The following is a 19,563-nucleotide window of genomic DNA, read 5'->3' on the forward strand; positions in this document are numbered from 1 at the left end:
TTTTCCCTTGTCAGGGGGATTAGGGGTGTTTCCACTGGAGGCTGGGAAGGCTGGATCAGGTCTGTTTTATGTTTCTCCCTCTTCCCCTGCATCCTTTCCCAACCTGGACTAGGTTATAATTACTTAGGAGTGCCGCAGGATCTCGGGAATTTCTCTATCAGCCCTCTCTTGGCAAAGGGCACGGCAGGGTCCCTAAAATGCTAGCTGTCTGCCCCCGACCCGCGAGTGAGACTGGATGGTGTGAACAGGCTCCCTGCTGCCCGGGGCACCCCGCCCCAAAGGGATGGCATGGGGATGAAGGTGACAGCCTAGTCCATTCTGAGGGGGCCGAGGGCAGGGAGAATGGCAGAGCTGGTCCATGTGAGCATCACTTACATAGAGCTTTCCTGACCCAGGCACGGGCCCTGTCAGACAAAGAACAGCACTGCAGGTGCCGGCTCACACACCTCGGGGCAGTGGGGGTAGGGGTCTGCTGCCTGTGCTCTTGCAACCATAGCAATATCCTAAAGAGGTCGTAGGGGGGCAGGTCCCCCAGCAAGAATAGGAAATAGAAATACAGCATCTGGAGCGGGCAAGAGGCAGAGAGAGAAAGCACCATAAAAGGAGAATGAGGTCCAAGCCCCTGCTTGGCCCCCTTCCCCTGAGGCCTTCCCACCCGCCCCCACCCCCATTATGAGCTCAAGGGTCTGAGAAAAGGGGGATCAGTGAGAAGAGAGAAGGCAGGGGCTGAGCTGACTCCTCATAGCCTTTCCCTTAGGTAGCACTTTGCCTCAACAAAGCCTCCCCCCTCCACTCGGGCTTTCCTTTTTCAAGGAGAAGGGAGAGCTCTTTGGGGGTTGTCCCTCACCTTGTAGAGGGAAGAGTCATCTCTCCCTTGGAGTGAGTTGGTTGGGCTGGGCAAGAGACCCCACCCAGTCCCCGCTGGAGATGGACTATGAAATGATAAGGGGGAACAGGGAGGGGTTCTGTCACATGCGAGTCCATGAGGAGCGAGCACCCCTGCTCCCTTAGCAGCAGCTGGATGGAGAGCCGCGGGATCTGGAGGAAAGGGGCCCCGGACCCAAGGGAGTGGGCCTAGGAGGGCGGGCAGGAACGGGCACCCTGCTCTCCCTCACTCCCCCAGCGCAGCCTTCAGAACACACTGGGACCTGAATGGGCAGCCAGCCGTGGAAAGCAGAAAATGCTGCCCAGAGCCCGCTTTCCCATCCAAGATCTGAGAAGGGGTGGGGCTGGGGAGCCTGGGAGAGGGGAGCAGCAGATGGCCCCATGGGGGACACGAGAAGATTGACAGTTTCTTTGACCTCCTTCCCTGACAAATTGAAGCTCGATACAGAAAATCAGAATTGCTGGGTAGTCACAGCCCACCTGGGGTCCTCGTGGCCATACCCAGACCTACTGGGGAAAGGGGTTGGGGAGGGAAGGTCGCGGAGAGGAAGTCATCCCTTTGGAGGTTTTCTCTTTATGTTCTGCAAGTCCTTCCTTGCGTCTAAATAAGATGAGTCCTCAGGGAGCCCAGAGTGCAAATCTGGGAATGGAAAGGCCAGGGATCAGTCGAATTTGAGGGGTAAGGGCGGGGGGAACACACAGAGTGAGAGGTACTAGACTAGGTGGCCTTGGTCCAGTATGAGGAAGATCAAAGCCGTTCTTTACCCAATGCCAGAGTGAATGGGAGGAGAAATAGGGAGGGAGGGGGCAGGTAGAAGGAATGAGAAGGGAGAGGTAAGCGGAAAGCTTAAGGATCCCGATTCCTGGGCAGGGAGTGGGCCTGAAGGGCTCCTGGAGCCGCCGCTGCAGAACACCCTCCCTCTGACTAGCCTTTGCGCCTCCTTTCTTCCCACGCCCCCATATAAGCAGACCACCGCCCCTCTCGAGGGAGGGGAGGAAGGTGGGCTCCCTAGCAGTCCTTGGGCAGAACTCTGAGGGGAGCCACCGGCCTGGGCCAGCAGGCTCATTGCACCAATGGCCCCGTTCCTTCCTGGGGCCCTGCCTGCTCAGCTGGGATCATCCCTTTATCCTTATCCTCTAATCCCTTCTGGGTGTAAGGGCCCCCAAGCTGGTCTTGCTGGTCCTTTGGACGCTGACCTTTGGGGGGGTGGGTGGGGAGGAAGGCCAAGATGACCCCCTAAGGTCAGGCTGCTGTCAGGGGCCCCAGACCTCCGAGAAAGCTTAGACTGGAGACTGGCTCTTAGGAAGCTGTTAGAAGTCTGAAATTGGGGAAGGAAGCCGAGTCACGTGGGGAGTTTATTTAAGCCCCTTCCAAGCCCCAGGCCTCCCTGTAAACACCCCCACTGAGAAGGGGCCCTGCTCCTGCTTTCTCTGAGCCTGTTATTGCCCTCACATTTCCCTGAGCTTCCTTTCTGTGCCTTGGGGATTTAGAGATGAAAGCCTCCTCAGAAGCCATTTTACAAACAAGGAAACTGAGGCGCAGAGAACCTAAGCACTTTGTGTCAGGGCCACACAGTCAGTAAGCGTCCAAGGCAACATTTGAATCGCAGTCTTCCTGAACTCGGTGTCCAGTGAGCTAGCCGCCACTACTCCCAGTAATGGGCAAGGGAGGGAGCCTGGATTTGGGGCCCGAGTCCTGCTCCCACCATTTGCACTTCCAGGGTCCTTGGGGAGCCACTAAGCAGGGGTCCTCAAACTACACCCACGGGCCAGATGCGGCAGCTGAGGACCATTATCCCCCCCACCCAGGGCTGTGAAGTTTCTGTATTTAAAGGCCCATGAAACAAAGTTTTTGTTTTTCCTATAGTCCGGCCCTCCAACAGTCTGAGAGACAGGGAACTGGCCCCCTATTTACAAAGGTTGAGGACCCCTGCACTAAGGGTTTGTGTTAGTGACTGAAGTTGGACATCCATCTCCCGCTCCTCGAGGTTCCCTTTTAAGCTGCAGAAATTTGAGCAGCTGAGACCAATGTATTCATCAGGCAATAGTTAAACACTTGCTCCATCTGGGACTAAGGACAAAGGCGCGAGCCCTGCCCGCAGGGAGCCGGCACTCCTAGGAGACACAGTTCCCCCGGTGTAATGGAGGACTGGGGGGAGGAGGGTTAGTTAGGAAAGGCTTCTGGGAGGAGGATGGCGGGGGGCGAGCTGGGCCTCCCACCGTGTTCTCCCGTCAGGCCTAAGGCCAGGGGCTGTGCTGGTCTCCCAGCCCCAAAGCTCAGCACAAGGCCGGGCATCTGGTAAACCCTTCCTACATCGACTGTCAGTGGGGCCTTCTATCTGGAGGAGGAAGTAAACTGTAATAACCACATTACCCCGGAAACCTCCGAAAAAGGCCCAAGTCTCCCCTGAACTCTGCTGCTTCTGATTGGATCTGAGCAGTTGAAAACAGCAGCTTTCAAAGGGGTGGCAAAATCGCCTGCTCGAAACTCCTCTCTTACTTTGTCTAACTAGAATAACAGCCGCCACCTTCCGAGGGAGCAGCTGCTCCCCTGCCCTCCTCCTCACCTGTAAATGATCTCGGGGGTTCTCCCTTTTCTGGGCTCCCACCAATGCCATTCTTACATAGGATCTGCCTTTCCCCCGTGGGGTTACTTTGGGGCTGCCTATCTTTCCTTATCTGTAAAATACAGCGGTCCTACCAGATGATTTCCAAGGACTCTTTCTAGCTCTAATCCAGTGAAATGGAAGCCCTTTGAAAGCAGAGAGGATTCTATTTCTGAGCTCCAGCACCCAAAGTACTCCTTTTTTAAAATGAATAGAACATTTCATAATTCTGTGTTTAAAGCCGTATCTTAATGAACCATGAGTATTCTCTTTAAGGTAATCCTGGGATAAATTGTTTTGGAGAAAAAAAAAATGACTGCCAGTAACTAACATTTATAATCTTACTGTATTATGCTGTTTCTCTTCAAAATTGTATAAATACATAAATTATGGCAGGATGAAGTGACAAAAAACCCTGAAGTGAGAATCCAAAGCCCTCCCTTCTTCGACTATTTCAGATCCAGCTCAAACAAGCTGTGTGACCTTGAGAAAGTCATTGAATGTAGGCCCTCCTCTCAAATGAGGATCATTAAGAAGTCCCAATTCTAGAACTGCCTGTCTCGTAGTAATAATTGGGAAGATGAATTGAGATAATGGATGTAAAAATACTTTGAAAGCTCGACTAAGTTTATTTATACAAATGGAAGAAAATAGTGGGAATGAGGCGAAATGTTCGTTTCTTGGGTTTCTTAAACAGGAACAATGGCTCTAATCACGGCCAGGACAAGGCATTTGGGCCACCCTAGGCCAGACTTGGAATTAGCATTCGGGAATCGGGTCTCTCAACACCTCCCCCTACAAGGTGTGACCTATGTGCCTTGACTTGTCTCAAAATAAACACCCATATTCCTTGGGGAAGAGGATGTTAGAAATCTAATATATGCATTTGTAGCCATATTAAAGTTTCCTTCTTTGCACATTCTTCTCCCACCCCATCACCTTGCAGTTACACCTGAGCAGCTGCCCGCCTTGCCTACCTTTGGTCCCAGCCCTATTTGTGAGCACCGGGCTAATCCTAAATATATCTCTCTCCCTCCCTTCCCAAGTATGTGTGAGAAAGGTTCACGGGTCCCACCTCCGTTCTAAGAAGATGCTCCTTTGCTGCATTGCAGAGCTCTCTGGGGCTGGGGCTGGGGCTGGCCCGGGTGGAGCCCTCCCCTCACACAAGAGCTGGGGGGCTTTGGTCCTGGGCCGCTTTTCCCTCCACCAGCCAGGTTAGAGATCATTCTGAGACACCTTCTTCAGCCTCCTCTTCCTCTCCTTGACCTTAGAAAAGGAAGTTGGCTACGGTTGCACAGTCCAAGAGTGGGGGGAATCATAGCTCTCCCCCCTGTATCCTCCCTCAGTCCCCCGTCTTCTGTTCTCTCTGGCTCCTCTATGGCTATTGGCAAGGAGGTGAGGGATGGGGAGGGGACTACATAGGAAAAGTGACGGCAGGGCTGGGATCTGGGGAAATCTAGGGAAGGCCCAGAAGGACTGGAGTGGGAAAAGTAGTTCGTGCAGCGACATTTACTCCTCTCAGGCTCATAGGTGGAGGAGACGTAGGCAGTCAGAGTCTGGGGAACAGGGGAAGAGGTAATTGCTTAGGGGTGGTCCAGGGAGACAGTCCTGGGATGGAAAAGAGAGGAAGCCGAGCCCCTCCCTATCTTTGGGGTGCCTCGGTTTACAGCCCCCCACTCTTTTCTTGGTTGGAAACCTATGGCTAATGCTGGGGCTGGCCCATCCCATCTCTGGGCAGCTCTTGTTGTGTGGGATCTGGATGGCCCTTTAATCCAACTCCCCTCTTCCCCCCACTATAGAACAGGCAATTAAGAGACCTCAAGATTTTAAAATCTTAGCACTGGCTTGGAGTCTTCCTCAGGTCCTCTGGTGCTAGCATTGCAAACCTGGCCCTCTGATTCCAGTGCCATTCGTTCTCTCTGAAGCCATGTGGGCCGGGACCGTGGGCCTGATGGGGAGCAAGGAATTAACATACAGTTAATCTGTGTGTGTGTGTGTGTTTATCTCTATTTTTGTCCCTCCCTCTCTGTCTCTTGTCTTCTATCTCTTTCTTTTTCTGTCTCTCTTTCTCTGTCTCTCTCTCTCCTATCTCTTTCTTTCTCTCTCTCTGTCTCTTTCTCTGTCTCACTCTCTCTGTCTCTGTCTCTGTCTCTCTTCTATCTCTCTCTGTGTCTCTGTCTCTCTATCTCTGTCTCTGTCTCTCTTCTATCTCTCTCTGTGTCTCTGTCTCTCCTATCTCTCTCTTTCTCTGTCTCTCTTTCTCCTATTTCTTTCTTTCTCTATCTCTGTCTCTGTCTCTTTCTCTGTCTCTGTCTCTCTTCTATCTCTCTCTGTCTCTGTCTCTCTATCTCTGTCTCTCCTATCTCTCTCTTTCTCTGTCTCTCTTTCTCCTATTTCTTTCTTTCTCTATCTCTGTCTCTGTCTCTTTCTCTGTCTCTGTCTCTCTTCTATCTCTCTCTCTATGTCTCTGTCTCTCTGTCTCTGTCTCTTCTATCTCTCTCTTTCTCTGTCTCTGTCTCTATGTGTCTCTCCCTCTCTCCTTCTCTCTCTCTCTCTCTCTCTCTCTCTCTCCTATCTCTCTGTCTCTCTTTGTCTCTGTCTCTGTCTCTCTCTTTTTCTCTCTTTTTCTTTTTTTCTCTCTGAGTCCAAAGCTCAGATACTCAGTAACTGGCCTGTAGTGCTAAGGTCCAGAGCAGCCACCAGGGGATAGGTTTAGGGACCAAACAGGAAACTGGGGAGAGCAGGAGACCACCATGATTGGGGGGAGCAAGCACTTCTTTCTCTGGTCTTTCCCTAACATACCGAGCCTGCCTGTTGCTCTGCATTCCTGAACTATGGAGCCATCCATCCCTAGGGGACCCCGGGGCTGCTCCCGGCCAGATGCTGTCACTTCTCAGGGTCTCTCCCAGAGCCAGGCTCAGGGCCCTGTCTCCAGGGAGGTCATGAGAAACCCTTGGCCAGATGCCCCCCGCCTCGGGGGGTGAGAGATGGAGACTAGGGGCTGGCAGGGTGTATCCCAGGGGGTGAAATTAGGGCCCAGCTGAGCCTGGGCTTCCCCCAGAGCAGGGCTGAGGGGTCTGCCTCCTCCCATTCCTTGGCTGTTCAACCACTCTGCAGAGAGGAAGGCTGGGATCGCAGACACCGGACTGGGCTGCCCTGTGTTCTTCCCCATGTTGCCTGAAAGCGAAGGCGTGGGAAGACCCTTTAGGGCCCCCCTGCCCCGAGAGTAGGAGATGGAGGTGGCCATATCCAATGGCCAGACAGGGCTAACCAACTTTGCTCACACACAGTTACACAGACACAGGGCTAACCAGCCTACACATAACCCACACACAGGTAGCGGGCTGGAGGCTGGAGCAGACGGGCTGAAGGGGAACCCCACCCCCCTCTCTCTTTCTCCCCCCGAAGTCTCTTTCACGGACCTCCCGTATCTCCGCAGCTAGGCCCGAGCCAGGCCAGGCCTGCTAGTAAAGCAGGAGGAGTTTGGGGTGTGGAGTCAGAGGTGCGGGGTCTGCTTTTCTTCCTTTAATCCCAGAGTTAGGAAGATCTGAACTCGGACGCTGCCTGTATCAATCTAAATAGATGAATAAATAGTTAGTTCTGAGGAAATCCCGTCTCCAGACTAGTTTCTGCCTCTGTGAAATGGGGGATGGTCATCAGCACTTACCTCCCAGGATCTCTGCGGGTTTTGTCTCTGAGCCTTTTTCCTTGGAGGTTGGGAGTCTGAAGAGGAATTTGACAGAATCCCACTCCTCTCTGAGGATCCCATTGAGACCCCTATGTCTGTGTGTGTGATTCCCTAGCCCGCTTTTCATCATGTGTCCAGGGTGCAGAGAGAAGCGGGCCCAAAAAGGGGGACCCTTAACTGGTCCCCGGCTCCTCCTTCCTTTGCCCAGCCTTCCTCCCCTGCCTGTGATGGAGCCATAAAACAAGGACCTTTAACCCCGTAGCACAAAGCCGCCCAGTCAGTGGGGTCAGACTGGGTCTTTCCCTTTTCCTTTTCTGAGGGGTGGGTGGTGAGGAATTGGGGCTAGGGGCACAGACTTAGGGAAGGCAGACCCTCAACATGAAGACAAAGGACCAAAGTGTTTGTGGAAACCTTAGTCCTGGGGGTGGGGGAGGAAGCCCCCTTTCTCCTCACCCTTTAAAGAGCCAGTGTTCCTCTGAAACTCCCAGAACTCGGTCCTCTCACAGGCTCCTCTGCCCTGTCTCCTTTGGGGCTGAGACAAGGAGGGCCCCTGGGGTGTCTGGGAGCCAGACCCCCCGGGGAGAGCAGGGCTCAGTCTCTCCAGCTTTGTGGGAGAGCCTGAGAGAGCTCAGAGCAGCTGAGCTGGCGGGAGGCCAAGGGGAGGAGTAGGACAGGATGCTCATTAGAGTAGGGGATGCAGAGAGACACTGGTTAGTGTGTCTGCCTTGGGACTTCTTGGGTCCTTTCCTGGGCTCCTTGAGGGCTCACAGGAGCTGGATTAGAACTAGAAAGGACTTTTAAGGTCATTTAATTCAGACGCGTGACGCCAAGACTACGGCAACACTGCCATACTCCCAAGCGCAGCCTGAACCAGGTTATAGCAGAACTGAAATATTTAACAAAATAAATTATTAAAAAATCCTACGTAACATTTGCATTTTAAAACTTAAGTCATTTCCACAGGGACCCTTATGTACAGATTCATGGCCGGTTTCTATTTGAGTTTGATACCATCCAACCCCTTCATTTTATAAAGAAATTGATCCCCAAGAGGTTTTGCCCAGATAGTGATAGAACTGGGCTTTGAACCCATTCCTCTAATTCCAGATCCAGGTTGGATTATGCTGTGGGTAGGATCTGATGCCTTTCCATGCCCCTGGCCAGCATTGAGATTAAGATGTAATTGGGAAATATTTAACAAAATAAAAATATAATAGAACATAAATAATGTTAATTGGGAAAATGTAACAAAATAGGACATAGATAATGTTAATCTGTGGTTTATGCAGCCTGCAGGAATCTTTATAAATGGTTTTTCAGCCTTATTTCTACTTGATTTTGACTTCACTGATTTCCTCTATAAAATAGGGGGGAGGATCTGTCCTGCTTCCTGGGACTGAGAGGCTGTTGGCAAGCTTTGGTAGCCGTCTAGCTTCAGTCACAAGCCCCATACAGCAGGTTTTCTAATTCATCCCCGTTCCAAGTAGGTTGTCTGGGGATGGATTTATCCCAAAATTGCAGAATCTCTTTCCTTGAACATTTCCTTTCTTCTCTAGCTACCCCCCTCAAGATTAATGACTTGGACACAGGAAGTTCTTCCTGCTATCTAATTTTAAATTAGTTGAGGCTGGATTCCGTCACTTTGGTAGGGTGGGCGGGGTGGACGGGAGGAGGGACACAAGAGTCGGAGGCTTGTGCGGGGCTGCCCTCCCCAGGCTCAGAAGCAGGACTTGTGGGGCTGGGGTTCTGGGCTGCCCATTGTCCGAGAAGTGATTGTGCTTGCTGGAGAGAGAAGGAGGGAGGGGAGAGGGAGGGAGAGTGCCAGGTGGGAGATCTCACTGCAGAACAACGGTCTGGCTACCAGGGTCAAATATTCCCAAGTGTGGCTTCCCTTGGGGTCCACACTCCCCCATAGAATTGTGGATCGGACCTTGTTGGGAGCTGCACAGAGAACACCAAAGGACTTGGCAGTGATTAAAATCTGCAGAAATTGGGGATATTCCCACATCAGAGATCCAGGGACCCTAATAAATTTCCTTCTGGTCTGTAATGAGGACCAAGGAGAGACATTTACATTTAATGAGTGGCTACTCTATGCTAAGATTAAAGGCTCCAACTAATATTGATTGGTAGATCAGAAATTAGCTCTCCTCTGGAAAGAACCAGAGAGCAACATTACCGCCTCATGATTTACCTGCTCTCATCCTGGATCAGTGGTTCTCAAACTCTTTTTCTCAGTATCTTTACAGTATTAACAATTATTGAGATTATGTCCAAAGAGTTTTTGTTTATATGGGTTACATAATAGCTATTTATCATAAATAGAAAAAAACCTAATTTTGAATTTGTAGACCCTCTGAAAGGATTTCAGAGACCCTCAGGATTCACTGCATCACATTTTGAGAACCACTGCACCTAGATCTTAAATCTCCAGAAAAGTGTCTTGAGTAAGGATGAATGAAGCTTGAAAATAAGAGTTTTAAAAAATAATAATAAAAAAGGTTTTAGCTAAGCGTGGTTGCTAGCACATCTCTATAGTTTCTGCTGGCTGGGGAGACTAAGGCTGGTTCAGATTGGGTGTCCACACTAAATTTGGTTCCAGTACAGTGCGCTCCTGGAGACTGAAGGCCATCAGATTCCCTGAAGAGGGATGGAATGGCCAAGTTGTGATTTGGGGACCAAATTCCCAAGATTTGGTCTAATAAACAGAACAGATGAAGTATCCCATGGTGACCAGATTGGAACCATAAATGGCCGCTGAACTTAGATTGAGTCTCAAAAAAAAAAAAAATCACTTTTTTTCTCTCCCAAGAAAAAAGTTTCAGGTTTAGCCCAGTTTAATTAGGATGGTTGAGTTCCCGTCTTTGAAATTCTTGTACAGATGGAAACTGAATCCTCTCAGCATTTACCAAATAGCTGAATTTTCTCTTTCAAGCTCCAAAGTGGCTTGTAGAGGAACAACAGAATAGCGCCCATCGCAGACCTACGGGGATGTCATCATTCGTGTAATACAGAGGAAACAGCTTGCCTTGCAGGCAGAAGGGCTGAGTGCGGTTCCTGGCTCTGACGATTACTAGCAGTTATACTGGGAAGCGGTGATACACAGACCGCTGATCCTGATGAACTCTATAGTCTCTTCCAGCTATGAAAAACCTTGTGATCTGTAAAACGGGTATAATACTTGCCTACTTTAGCGGGACTCTGGGAGGAGGAGCAGAAAGCACCTTTGTGAGTGTCATGAATACCTTCTCTGGGACTCTTCTTGGAGATGTATTTTGTTAAGGGTCCACGACTCCAGGCAGGGGAGGAAGGAGAGGATATATCTTTTTTTTTAATATATATATTTTTTATTTTATTTTATAATAACTTTATATTGACAGAATCCATGCCAGGGTAATTTTTTTACAACATTATCCCTTGCACTCGCTTCTGTTCTGATTTTTCCCCTCCCTCCCTCCACCCCCTTCCCTAGATGGCAAGCAGTCCTATATATGTTAGGTATGTTGCAGTATATCCTAGATACAATCTATGTTTGCAGAACCGAGCAGTGGAGAGGATATATCTTGATGGACCCCTCCTGTTTCTTGGGTCCCTTCCGGCTTAACTTTGGGGTTCCTTTCACAGATGGGTTGCAGGAGAGGGCCACTGAGATCCCTTCCAGCTCTCCAGGTCTCTGAATCTGTGATCCGTGCCGTGTTGCCTTCCTCCCCAGCTCACCAGTCCCTTTCTCCTCACCGGGAGTGGTTGGCCATTTTACAGAGAAGGAAACTGAGGCAAGCAGAATGAGGTTCCTTGCCAAGAGCCACACGGCTCAGGCCTGGCTCTGCTCACTGCCCTGGGTAGCTTTAGGGCTACAGTTATCTCTCCTAAGGAATTTACATTCTAAGGGGGAGCCAGCGTGTACATTAATATACGAGATAACACGCGGGAGACGGAAGGTTGCTGGGGCAGGAAAAGGGAGCCAAAGCGTGTAGGCCGGATGGCGAGGGCCAGATCCCGCCAGGAGCCAGAGCTGTGACTGGAGTCTGAGCTTTGGGGGGCCCTCCCCCACCCCCGGTGGCCGGGCCCCCGTCCAGGCGCTGCTCGGGACGCGGCCTCCTTGGGATCCACTTTCCTGCACTGGCTCCGGCCCCTCTGCCCGCCGCCCTCCCTGCCCGTCTCTGCAAGGGGCCTGTGAATGCTGAGCTCAGCACTTCCCCCGGAGCTGCCGCCTTTGTCTGGGAGAGGCAGGAGGCCGATGGCCGGCTCCCTTCCGCGGCTCGCCCGCTAGCCCCGCGTCTGGGCCGCCTGTGTGTGCGCCGGAGGGAGAGGGGAAAGGGAGAGGGCCGTTCCCACATGAGACCCGCTCCCCCTCATTGGGGACAGAGGAAGTTTGTGAGCTCTTGCCACCCGTGCCAGATCCTGCCCCTGAAAAGGCTGCAGGCCGGGCACTGCCAAGTGGGGAATAGATTGGGCTCTGTTCTGGGGGCTTTCTGTGCTGGGGAAGCCCCCGCCCCCAGCTCTCCTCAGAAGGGAAGGGGGAGGTACTGGGCAGGGGGGGACTCGGGCACCCCGTCTCCTGTGAGAGGGGGAGGGGGACGGAGGAGCGCCCCAGGTTCCCCTTCCTTCCTCTGCCTTCAGACTCTGATTCTACACCCGCACTGACTCACCAGCCCTGCCTCCGGGCCCAGCGTGGGGAGAGCTGCGCTTATCTACAGCTGGGAGCCCTCCGCCTCCCGGGAGCAGCCTCACCCCGCGGGGATCCCACAGCGCCCAGGGGGGCCTGGAGGGTCCGAGGAGCCCTTTGGGAAAAGTTAGTCCAGCTTATCTCTCCCCACCCAGTCCCAGCTTCCCACCCCGTGTTACAGGTGAGGAAACCGAGGCCCGGAGAATCCTCAGTCCCGGGTTTGGGCGTGTGTCCTGAGGTGCTCTCTCAGGCTCCTTGGGACCGAGTTTGGAGCCCGGGCCCGGGGGACCAGAAGGCGCATGTCCTGGGCCTCAGGCGTCCCATCTGGAAATGAGAAGCGGGCTGTGTCGGCCCTCTGCGGAAGGATCTTGTCTGGGAGAGGAATAGACTTTTCTGCTTGGCCCCGAGGGCAGAACTGGAAGCCGTGGGGGGAAGTTTCAGTGTATTTAGTGCGGAAGGAAAAGCTTCCTGAGGTTGGTCTTTAAGCAGAGGCCACAGAACTCCCCAGTAGGGACAAGTTGAGGAGAGCAGGACCTCTTGCAGACTTTAAAGAGTTACCTAAATGCTAATTCTCATTATGGGGAGATGGAGGCCCCGAGAGCTCACCCAGTCACGGTGCAAGTAAGAAGCATCTCTAATACCAGGTACCTTAGCTCTGGAAGCAGAAGAGACCTCGGGCAATCTAGTTCAAGCCCTCGCTTTACAGATGGGGAAACTGAGGCTCAGGGAAGTTAAGCGGCCCGCCTACCTCAAGTAGCAGATCTCAGATACCAAGGGGAAAAAGGCACCACTCCTCCTGTTTCACTGCCTTGTCTTCCTTTCCTCCGATTCCCATGGAGATAAAGCATCACCTGAGAGCTCAAAGCCGGGGATACCCCTACAAGCCTGATTGCTGCTGCCCTCAGAGAGCTTACTTTCTCTGTTTCTTTCCTTTTTCTGGGGGGAGGCAAATGGAGTGATTCAGGGTCACAGCTAGCAAGTACCTGAGGTCGTATTCGAACCCAGGGCCTCCCGACTCCAGGCGGGTGCTCCATCCATCCCAGAACGGGGGGAGTCCAAGCAGGTGGGTTCTGTTCCTGGCTGGGGGTGGGGTGAGCGGTGTAACTGACAGAGAGGGGAGAGGGGGTTTCCCGGTGAGGGCCCCCAGGATTAGAGAGAGCCCCAAGGTGGCCTAAGCACTTGCTGAGCAGAGATGGTCCTGAGCACTGGATTTTTCCAAGCCTCAAAGAAAGAGCTCGACTCTCTGTATTTTATCTTCCTCACACGGGTGGGCCTCTTGGGGTTGGCCAGAGCAAACTCAGCTCATAACCAGAGTCAAGAAGGCTCTGTTGCCCCCCGCCCCCACCCAAACAGGCCATCCTTGGGGACCCTGATTCGATTTCTCCAATCATTAGAGCTGCCATTTGCTGGAGGTAATTAAATGGTATTTGAATTGGATCCAGAAAATCCCATCATTGGGAGGAAGAAAGCCTGGGCGAGAGGGGCCTTTTCAAACCGCTGGGGCTGCAGAACGCAGTCACCCTTTCTCTCCAGCAGAAAGGCCTTTAGGAGGATGCTGAGGGTGGCTTGCTCAGGCCCTCTGCTCCCTGAGGACGGCACCTCCCATCTGCTGGGAGTTTTAGGGCTGTTAAAGTAGTAGTAGTGCGTGGTCTTTCGGGTCTCCCGAGAATTCTGTCGGATAGTGGGCAAGCTCCGTCATCTCCACTTCACGAGGCGCAGAGCCCAGTGGGAGGGCCCAGAAGTGGGGCCCCAGTCTCCCCTCACACTCCACTCAATCCTCTTCCAAGAATTCCCTACCATCCCTCCCCAAGGGGTCTGGGAACAAGACCAGGCTGGACAGGGCGGCACCGACTGCTGGGGGCGGTTCTCCAGATCCCAGATTTAGGCTGGAAGGGACCTCCCGTGGTATCGGGGGTCGCCCCAAATCACATACACCGTAAATTTCTGAGCTCTGATTGGAACTCGGGCCATAGCATCGCCCGAAGGGACAGTAGAGGTTACCAAATTCAGCTTTCTCTTTTATTTTTCAAGTAACGGGCATTTATCCCCCTCCCCCACCTCCTTATCCCCTGGAAAACAAAATCAGAACCCCATGCAAAGAGCCGCCCCACCTCCCATTTTACATATGACTTGTTTACGATCACACCGACAGAATCTGAACCCAGACCCTCTGACTCCGGGTCTGGGGCTTTGTCAGCCGTACAGGCCCAATAGAGAAAGGAGAGCCGGGCAGCCCTTCCCTTCAGAGTCGTGACTGGGTTCTGGGCTGGCGCCGGCAGACTTCCCGCCTCTCCCTGCCTTCGATGACCGTTTCTCTGTGATTACCCTCAAATTGGACACTTCCTGATTGAAGAGGCACTCCAATATAAGCTCCTTGGTGGCTGGAGCTGTTGTAGCTCTGGAATCTCGATTGGACTGAGTGGAATGGACTGGAATTGAGTGAAAGCTCCGCCAGAAGCCCTGATTTATTGGGAGTCTGAGCTTCTAACTCCTACACTGAGTTTTCAGCATCATCCTTGACGCTCTCTATTTTTTTGCAAGGACATCCTTGTCTTCCTTCTTAGAGTGAAATAGCAGCTTTGTGTGATGCCCATCTTTTCCTCCATTACAAGGTAACGGAGAGGGGACCGAAGGCCTCAGAGCCTTCCTCTCATCCCCTTGCTAGGATGCTAGTGGAGCCCTAGGGACTCCGTAGAATATTGCTTCAAAACCTGGCCTTTGTTTCAGGGAAAACGTGAAGTTGGGGGTCAGTGGGGAAGCCTGTAATTTCCCCTTTCCATTCTCATTTCCTAAAAGGGAAGCGTCCTTTGGAGAAGAGCTCCTGTGATCCATAGCGCCGCCTTCTCTCCGTGTTTGTTCAGCTTATTCGTCGATAAGAATAAGCTTCCCTGCCGGGCGTGAGTGGGCTCTGGGGTAGCCAGGGGGGTGGTCTTGTTTTCGGAGCCCCCGTGCACCACCTTCCCCAGTGTAGTTCCTGATAAGCTCCTTCTGAGCTCATCCAGCCCATCCTCGCCTTCCTGCCCCCATCCCACCCTCCCATGCAAGATTTCTTACCACAAAGGTCTGGGTCAGACAGAAGAGAGCTGCTGGCTTGTCTTCCAGGGCCCCGCAGCTCCAAGCCCGGGCTCCGCTGGTCCCCCTCCCGTTCTTTTCATCTTCTCACTAAATGTTGGCTTAGGATGAGGAAGCCTGACAGGCGGCTCATTGTGAGGGGCCGGGGCAGGCAGGAGGGTGTGCATGAGCTGATGGGTGGCAGAGCCTGATCTGCCCCCTCTCCGATTCGTTTCGGGGGGTGCTTCCTCTCACCCACCCCCCGAGTGGTCACTGCCCTCGGTTGCCATGGGGATCTCGCCGCGCTGCCAGCTGCTCTGGAGCCAGGGAGAAAGGGAGGGAGGAGGACCGGGAGGAAGGAGCTCTGTCCGGGGCTCTCTCCGGGCTCGCACCAGATGGATGCTTGTTTACCATTCCATCCCCTTGCTTTCGGGCTCACGCTGCTAGCCCTTGCACTCGGCCCAGCTTTGTACGTCGGGCCTGGGGCCCTTTCGGAGGACCTTGCCCTTCCCTGGGACTCCTCAGACACTTCCTGGCCCCTGACCCTGTCTCCTTGGCCCATCTCTCGCAGAGACGGCCCAGCTCTCTCCCTGGGCTTGTGTCTCATCTAGTCCGCCGGCTCCAGGAGCCTGGGCTGAGGACTTCTGGGAAAGGGGGGACATTCGGGGCCTCCCGGAAGTGCGGTGCAGCTGGGGAGCGTGGTGGGCACATGCCAGGGGCTCGTGGCCATGGTTGCTGCTCCTGTTCCAGCCCCGTGGCCTACTAAAGATGGCATTTCTTCTGTGCTTCCTCTCTTGGAGTGCTGACTCCTCTCCCATGAGATGAAGGACACGCTAGTTCTAAAAAGTCTGGAGTGAAAGGGAATCAGCATTCTTCCCTACGTCTGGACTATGAGCCTGACCAGGACCCTCTTTCTCCCTCTCTCTCTCCTCTTCTCTTTTTTCTTTCCCCCCATTTCTCTCTCCCCCTCTTTCCCTCCCTCTGTCTCCTTTCTCTCTCCCCTTTATCTCCTTCTCTCTCTTTCTGAGCAGGATCCGGCCCCAGCTATCCAAGGAGAAGATTGAGGGCTGCCATATCTGTACCTCGGTGACTCCTGGGGAGCCCCAGGTGCTGCTGGGGAAGGACAAGGCCTTCACCTATGACTTTGTCTTTGACCTGGACACCTGGCAAGAGCAAATCTACACAGCTTGTGTGGGCAAGCTCATCGAGGGATGCTTTGAGGGCTACAATGCCACAGTGCTGGCTTATGGACAGGTAAGGGCACCCCTCTCCCCAGGTCAGCTCCCAGGTGCATGAGAAACAGGTAAAGGGCCTGTTACAAAGTTATATGGCTTATGCAGCATCTAAGGATGCCGGAGTGCAAGGAATTCTCTGGAGGGTGTGAAATCAGTCAGAAAAGTCTTTGGGGAAAGAGAAGGGTCTTAAAGGAGAGAAGCCAGAAAAGTCTTTCTGAGAGAGAGAAGGGTCTTAAAGGAGAGAAGCCAGAAAAGTCTTTCTAAGAGAGAGAAGGGTCTTAAAGGAGAAAAGCCAGAAAAGTCTTTCTAAGAGAGAGAAGGGTCTTAAAGGAGAGAAACCAGAAAAGTCTTTCTGAGACAGAGAAGGGGGTCTTAAAGGAGAGAAGCCAGAAAAGTCTTTCTGAGAGAGAGAAGGGTCTTAAAGGAGAGAAGCCAGAAAAGTCTTTCTGAGAGAGAGAAGGGTCTTAAAGGAGAGAAGCCAGAAAAGTCTTTCTGAGAGAGAGAAGGGGGTCTTAAAGGAGAGAAGCCAGAAAAGTCTTTCTGAGAGAGAGAAGGGTCTTAAAGGAGAGAAGCCAGAAAAGTCTTTCTGAGAGAGAGAAGGGTCTTAAAGGAGAGAAGCCAGAAAAGTCTTTCTGAGAGAGAGAAGGGTCTTAAAGGAGAGAAGCCAGAAAAGTCTTTTGGGAGAGAGAAGGGTCTTAAAGGAGAGAAGTTAGAAAAGTCTTTCTGAGAGAGAGGAGGGTCTTAAAGGAGAGAAGCCAGAAAAGTCTTTCTGAGAGAGAGAAGGGTCTTAAAGGAGAGAAGCCAGAAAAGTCTTTCTGAGAGAGAGAAGGGTCTTAAAGGAGAGAAGCCAGAAAAGTCTTTCTGAGAGAGAGAAGGGTCTTAAGGAGAGAAGCCAGAAAAGTCTTTCTGAGAGAGAGAAGGGTCTTAAAGGAGAGAAGCCAGAAAAGTCTTTCTGAGAGAGAGAAGGGTCTTAAAGGAGAGAAGCCAGAAAAGTCTTTCTGAAGAGAGAAGGGTCTTAAAGGAGAGAAGCCAGAAAAGTCTTTCTAAGAGAGAGAAGGGTCTTAAAGGAGAGAAGCCAGAAAAGTCTTTCTGAGAGAGAGAAGGGTCTTAAAGGAGAGAAGCCAGAAAAGTCTTTCTAAGAGAGAGAAGGGTCTTAAAGGAGAGAAGCCAGAAAAGTCTTTCTAAGAGAGAGAGAAGGGTCTTAAAGGAGAGAAGCCAGAAAAGTCTTTCTAAGAGAGAGAAGGGTCTTAAAGGAGAGAAGCCAGAAAAGTCTTTCTAAGAGAGAGAAGGGTCTTAAAGGAGAAAAGCCAGAAAAGTCTTTCTGAGAGAGAGGAGGGTCTTAAAGGAGAGAAGCCAGAAAAGTCTTTTGGGAGAGAAGAGGGTCTTAAGAAGAGAGAAGTCAGAAAATGTCTTTAGGGAGAGAGGAGGAGGGTCTTAAAAGAGAGAAATCAGTCTTAAAAGAGAGAAGTTAGAAAAGTCTTTTGGGAGAGAGAAAGGAGAATCTTAAAGGAGAGAAGTTAGAAAAGTCTTTTGGGAGAGAGAAAGGAGAATCTTAAAGGAGAGAAGTTAGAAAAGTCTTTTGGGAGAGAGAAAGGAGAATCTTAAAGGAGAGAAGTTAGAAAAGTCTTTTGGGAGAGAGAAAGGAGAATCTTAAAGGAGAGAAGTTAGAAAAGTCTTTTGGGAGAGAGAAAGGAGAATCTTAAAGGAGAGAAGTTAGAAAAGTCTTTAGGGAGAGGTCTTAAGAAGAGAAATCGATTAGAAAAGTCTTTCTGAGGGGGTGGGGGTCTTAAAGGAGAGGGGGACCTTGGTGAGCAGCAAAGAAGGACACATGTGATGGATGGGAAGGTACCAGGGATTCTCCCCTTAGGGCTCACTGGCTCTGGCTCCTAGAAGAACACACGGAAGAGCTAACTCCCTGTCCCATCTCTCCCTCCACAGACAGGCGCTGGGAAGACGTACACCATGGGCACCGGCTTTGACATGAGCACCTCGGAGGAGGAACATGGTATCATCCCAAGGGCCATAGCCCACCTCTTTGGGGGCATTGCCGAACGCAAGAGACGGGCTCAGGAGCAGGGAGTTCCCGGGCCCGAGTTCAAAGTCAGCGCGCAGTTTCTGGAGGTACGGGCAGGAAGCTGAGGAAGGGCGCGGAGCCGCCCAGGGCCTAGCATCGGGGTGCGGGGGACACTCAGAGCCTCGGCCGTGCTCCTGGCTCCCCTACTCACATCCTGAGGCGTCTGGGGCCAAGGCTCTCTCAGAGCCTCGTGGGGAACCGGGGGTGAGGGCAAAGTTGGCCTGAATGGCCTCCGAGTTCCTGCTCTGAGTCTTCGATTCCATCATCTACCAGAACACAATCGGGCGTTTCTCCGGGGGCTGCATAGAGAGTCTTGATATTTTTTCCTAGCTTGTTTTCCCACTTTTGGGGTGTGGTAGAGCGGATAAGGGGGAAGCCTGGGTCCCCGCTCTGCTCGCAGAGGTGGGCCCCCTTCGGGGCCACGGCCCGAGTGTAATTAATGGCGTGGGAGCTGGGTTTGAGCTGCATCGGGGTTCTTGTTGGGAGAGCAACGGCTGGGGCTCCCAGCGAGGCCTGAGGGAGTAATGGGGGGCGGGGGTTGTGGAAACAGGCAAAGGATATAGTCTTGTTGAGCCATTGACCCCAGGAGCGCTTTGCCTGGGCTTGGGACAGTCCCAGGAGGCCAGAATGACGGTGGGAATCCAACGTTCTCCTCTCCAGTCCCCTCTGGGCCACCTGGATGGGAGAATTAAAGCGGGGCCAGAACCGCCCGTCAGTCAGGGCAGGAGGAGCCGACACTTAGCCCGGGCAGCCGGAGATTGTGGGTTCAGGTCCTTACTCTCCCCTGGCACCTCTTTTCTCACTGAGCTTCCATCGGGACTTGTGAAAGTGAGACGTTTAAATTCCCACCCCAGGTCTCCCCGGAGACAGTCAGCAGAGTGTGACTGTGGGGGAAAACCAACATCTCGCCTCTTTACAGAAGAGGGCAAGTCATTTAACCTCTCTGAACCTGTTCTCCTTCTCTATAAAATGGGGAACAACAGCTGTACTGCCGGCCTCGTGGGGCTGTCCTGAGAGACCACTCTCTTAGACTTAAAACAAATTGAAATGTCAGCTTTTAATTTTCTGGGCAAAATCAGTGCCCTCCTCTTTCATGGGGTGCTCTATGTGGAGGGGTTCACTGGTCACTGCCTGCCCCAGGGCGTCGGACAGGCTCTATCAGGAGAGAAGGGAATGTCACTTACCACAGGAAGAATGCAGCCAGTGCCAGAGAATACTGCTCCCCTGATGTGTCCTTTCCCTTTTTGCTTCCTCTGCCTCGGTTTCCCCAGATCTGGCTTCTATATTATCCCTTAGTTTTTTGGCCTCCTGCTTCCTCTGACTCAGTTTCCCCAGATCTGACTTCTATATTATCCCTT

At 52.4% G+C, this 19,563-nt stretch overlaps 1 protein-coding gene across 5 annotated transcripts in view; it reads left to right on the top strand.

Annotated features, from left to right (window-relative positions):
* Positions 1-19,563, top strand: part of KIF21B (kinesin family member 21B) — a 69,080-nt gene that overhangs the window by 1,574 nt on the left and 47,943 nt on the right. For all 5 annotated transcript variants that reach the window (XR_007953804.1, XR_007953805.1, XR_007953806.1 and 2 more), the window contains 2 exons: positions 15,928-16,150; positions 18,070-18,252. Coding sequence is in view for 2 of the 5 variants with exons in the window: in XM_051998678.1 (XP_051854638.1) it covers positions 15,928-16,150; positions 18,070-18,252 (406 nt within the window). In the remaining 3 variants the exon portion in view is untranslated. The remainder of the gene's footprint in view (positions 1-15,927; positions 16,151-18,069; positions 18,253-19,563) is intronic.

The sequence above is a fragment of the Antechinus flavipes genome, chromosome 4, assembly GCF_016432865.1.
Source record: "Antechinus flavipes isolate AdamAnt ecotype Samford, QLD, Australia chromosome 4, AdamAnt_v2, whole genome shotgun sequence".
Classification (NCBI taxonomy): domain Eukaryota; kingdom Metazoa; phylum Chordata; class Mammalia; order Dasyuromorphia; family Dasyuridae; genus Antechinus; species Antechinus flavipes.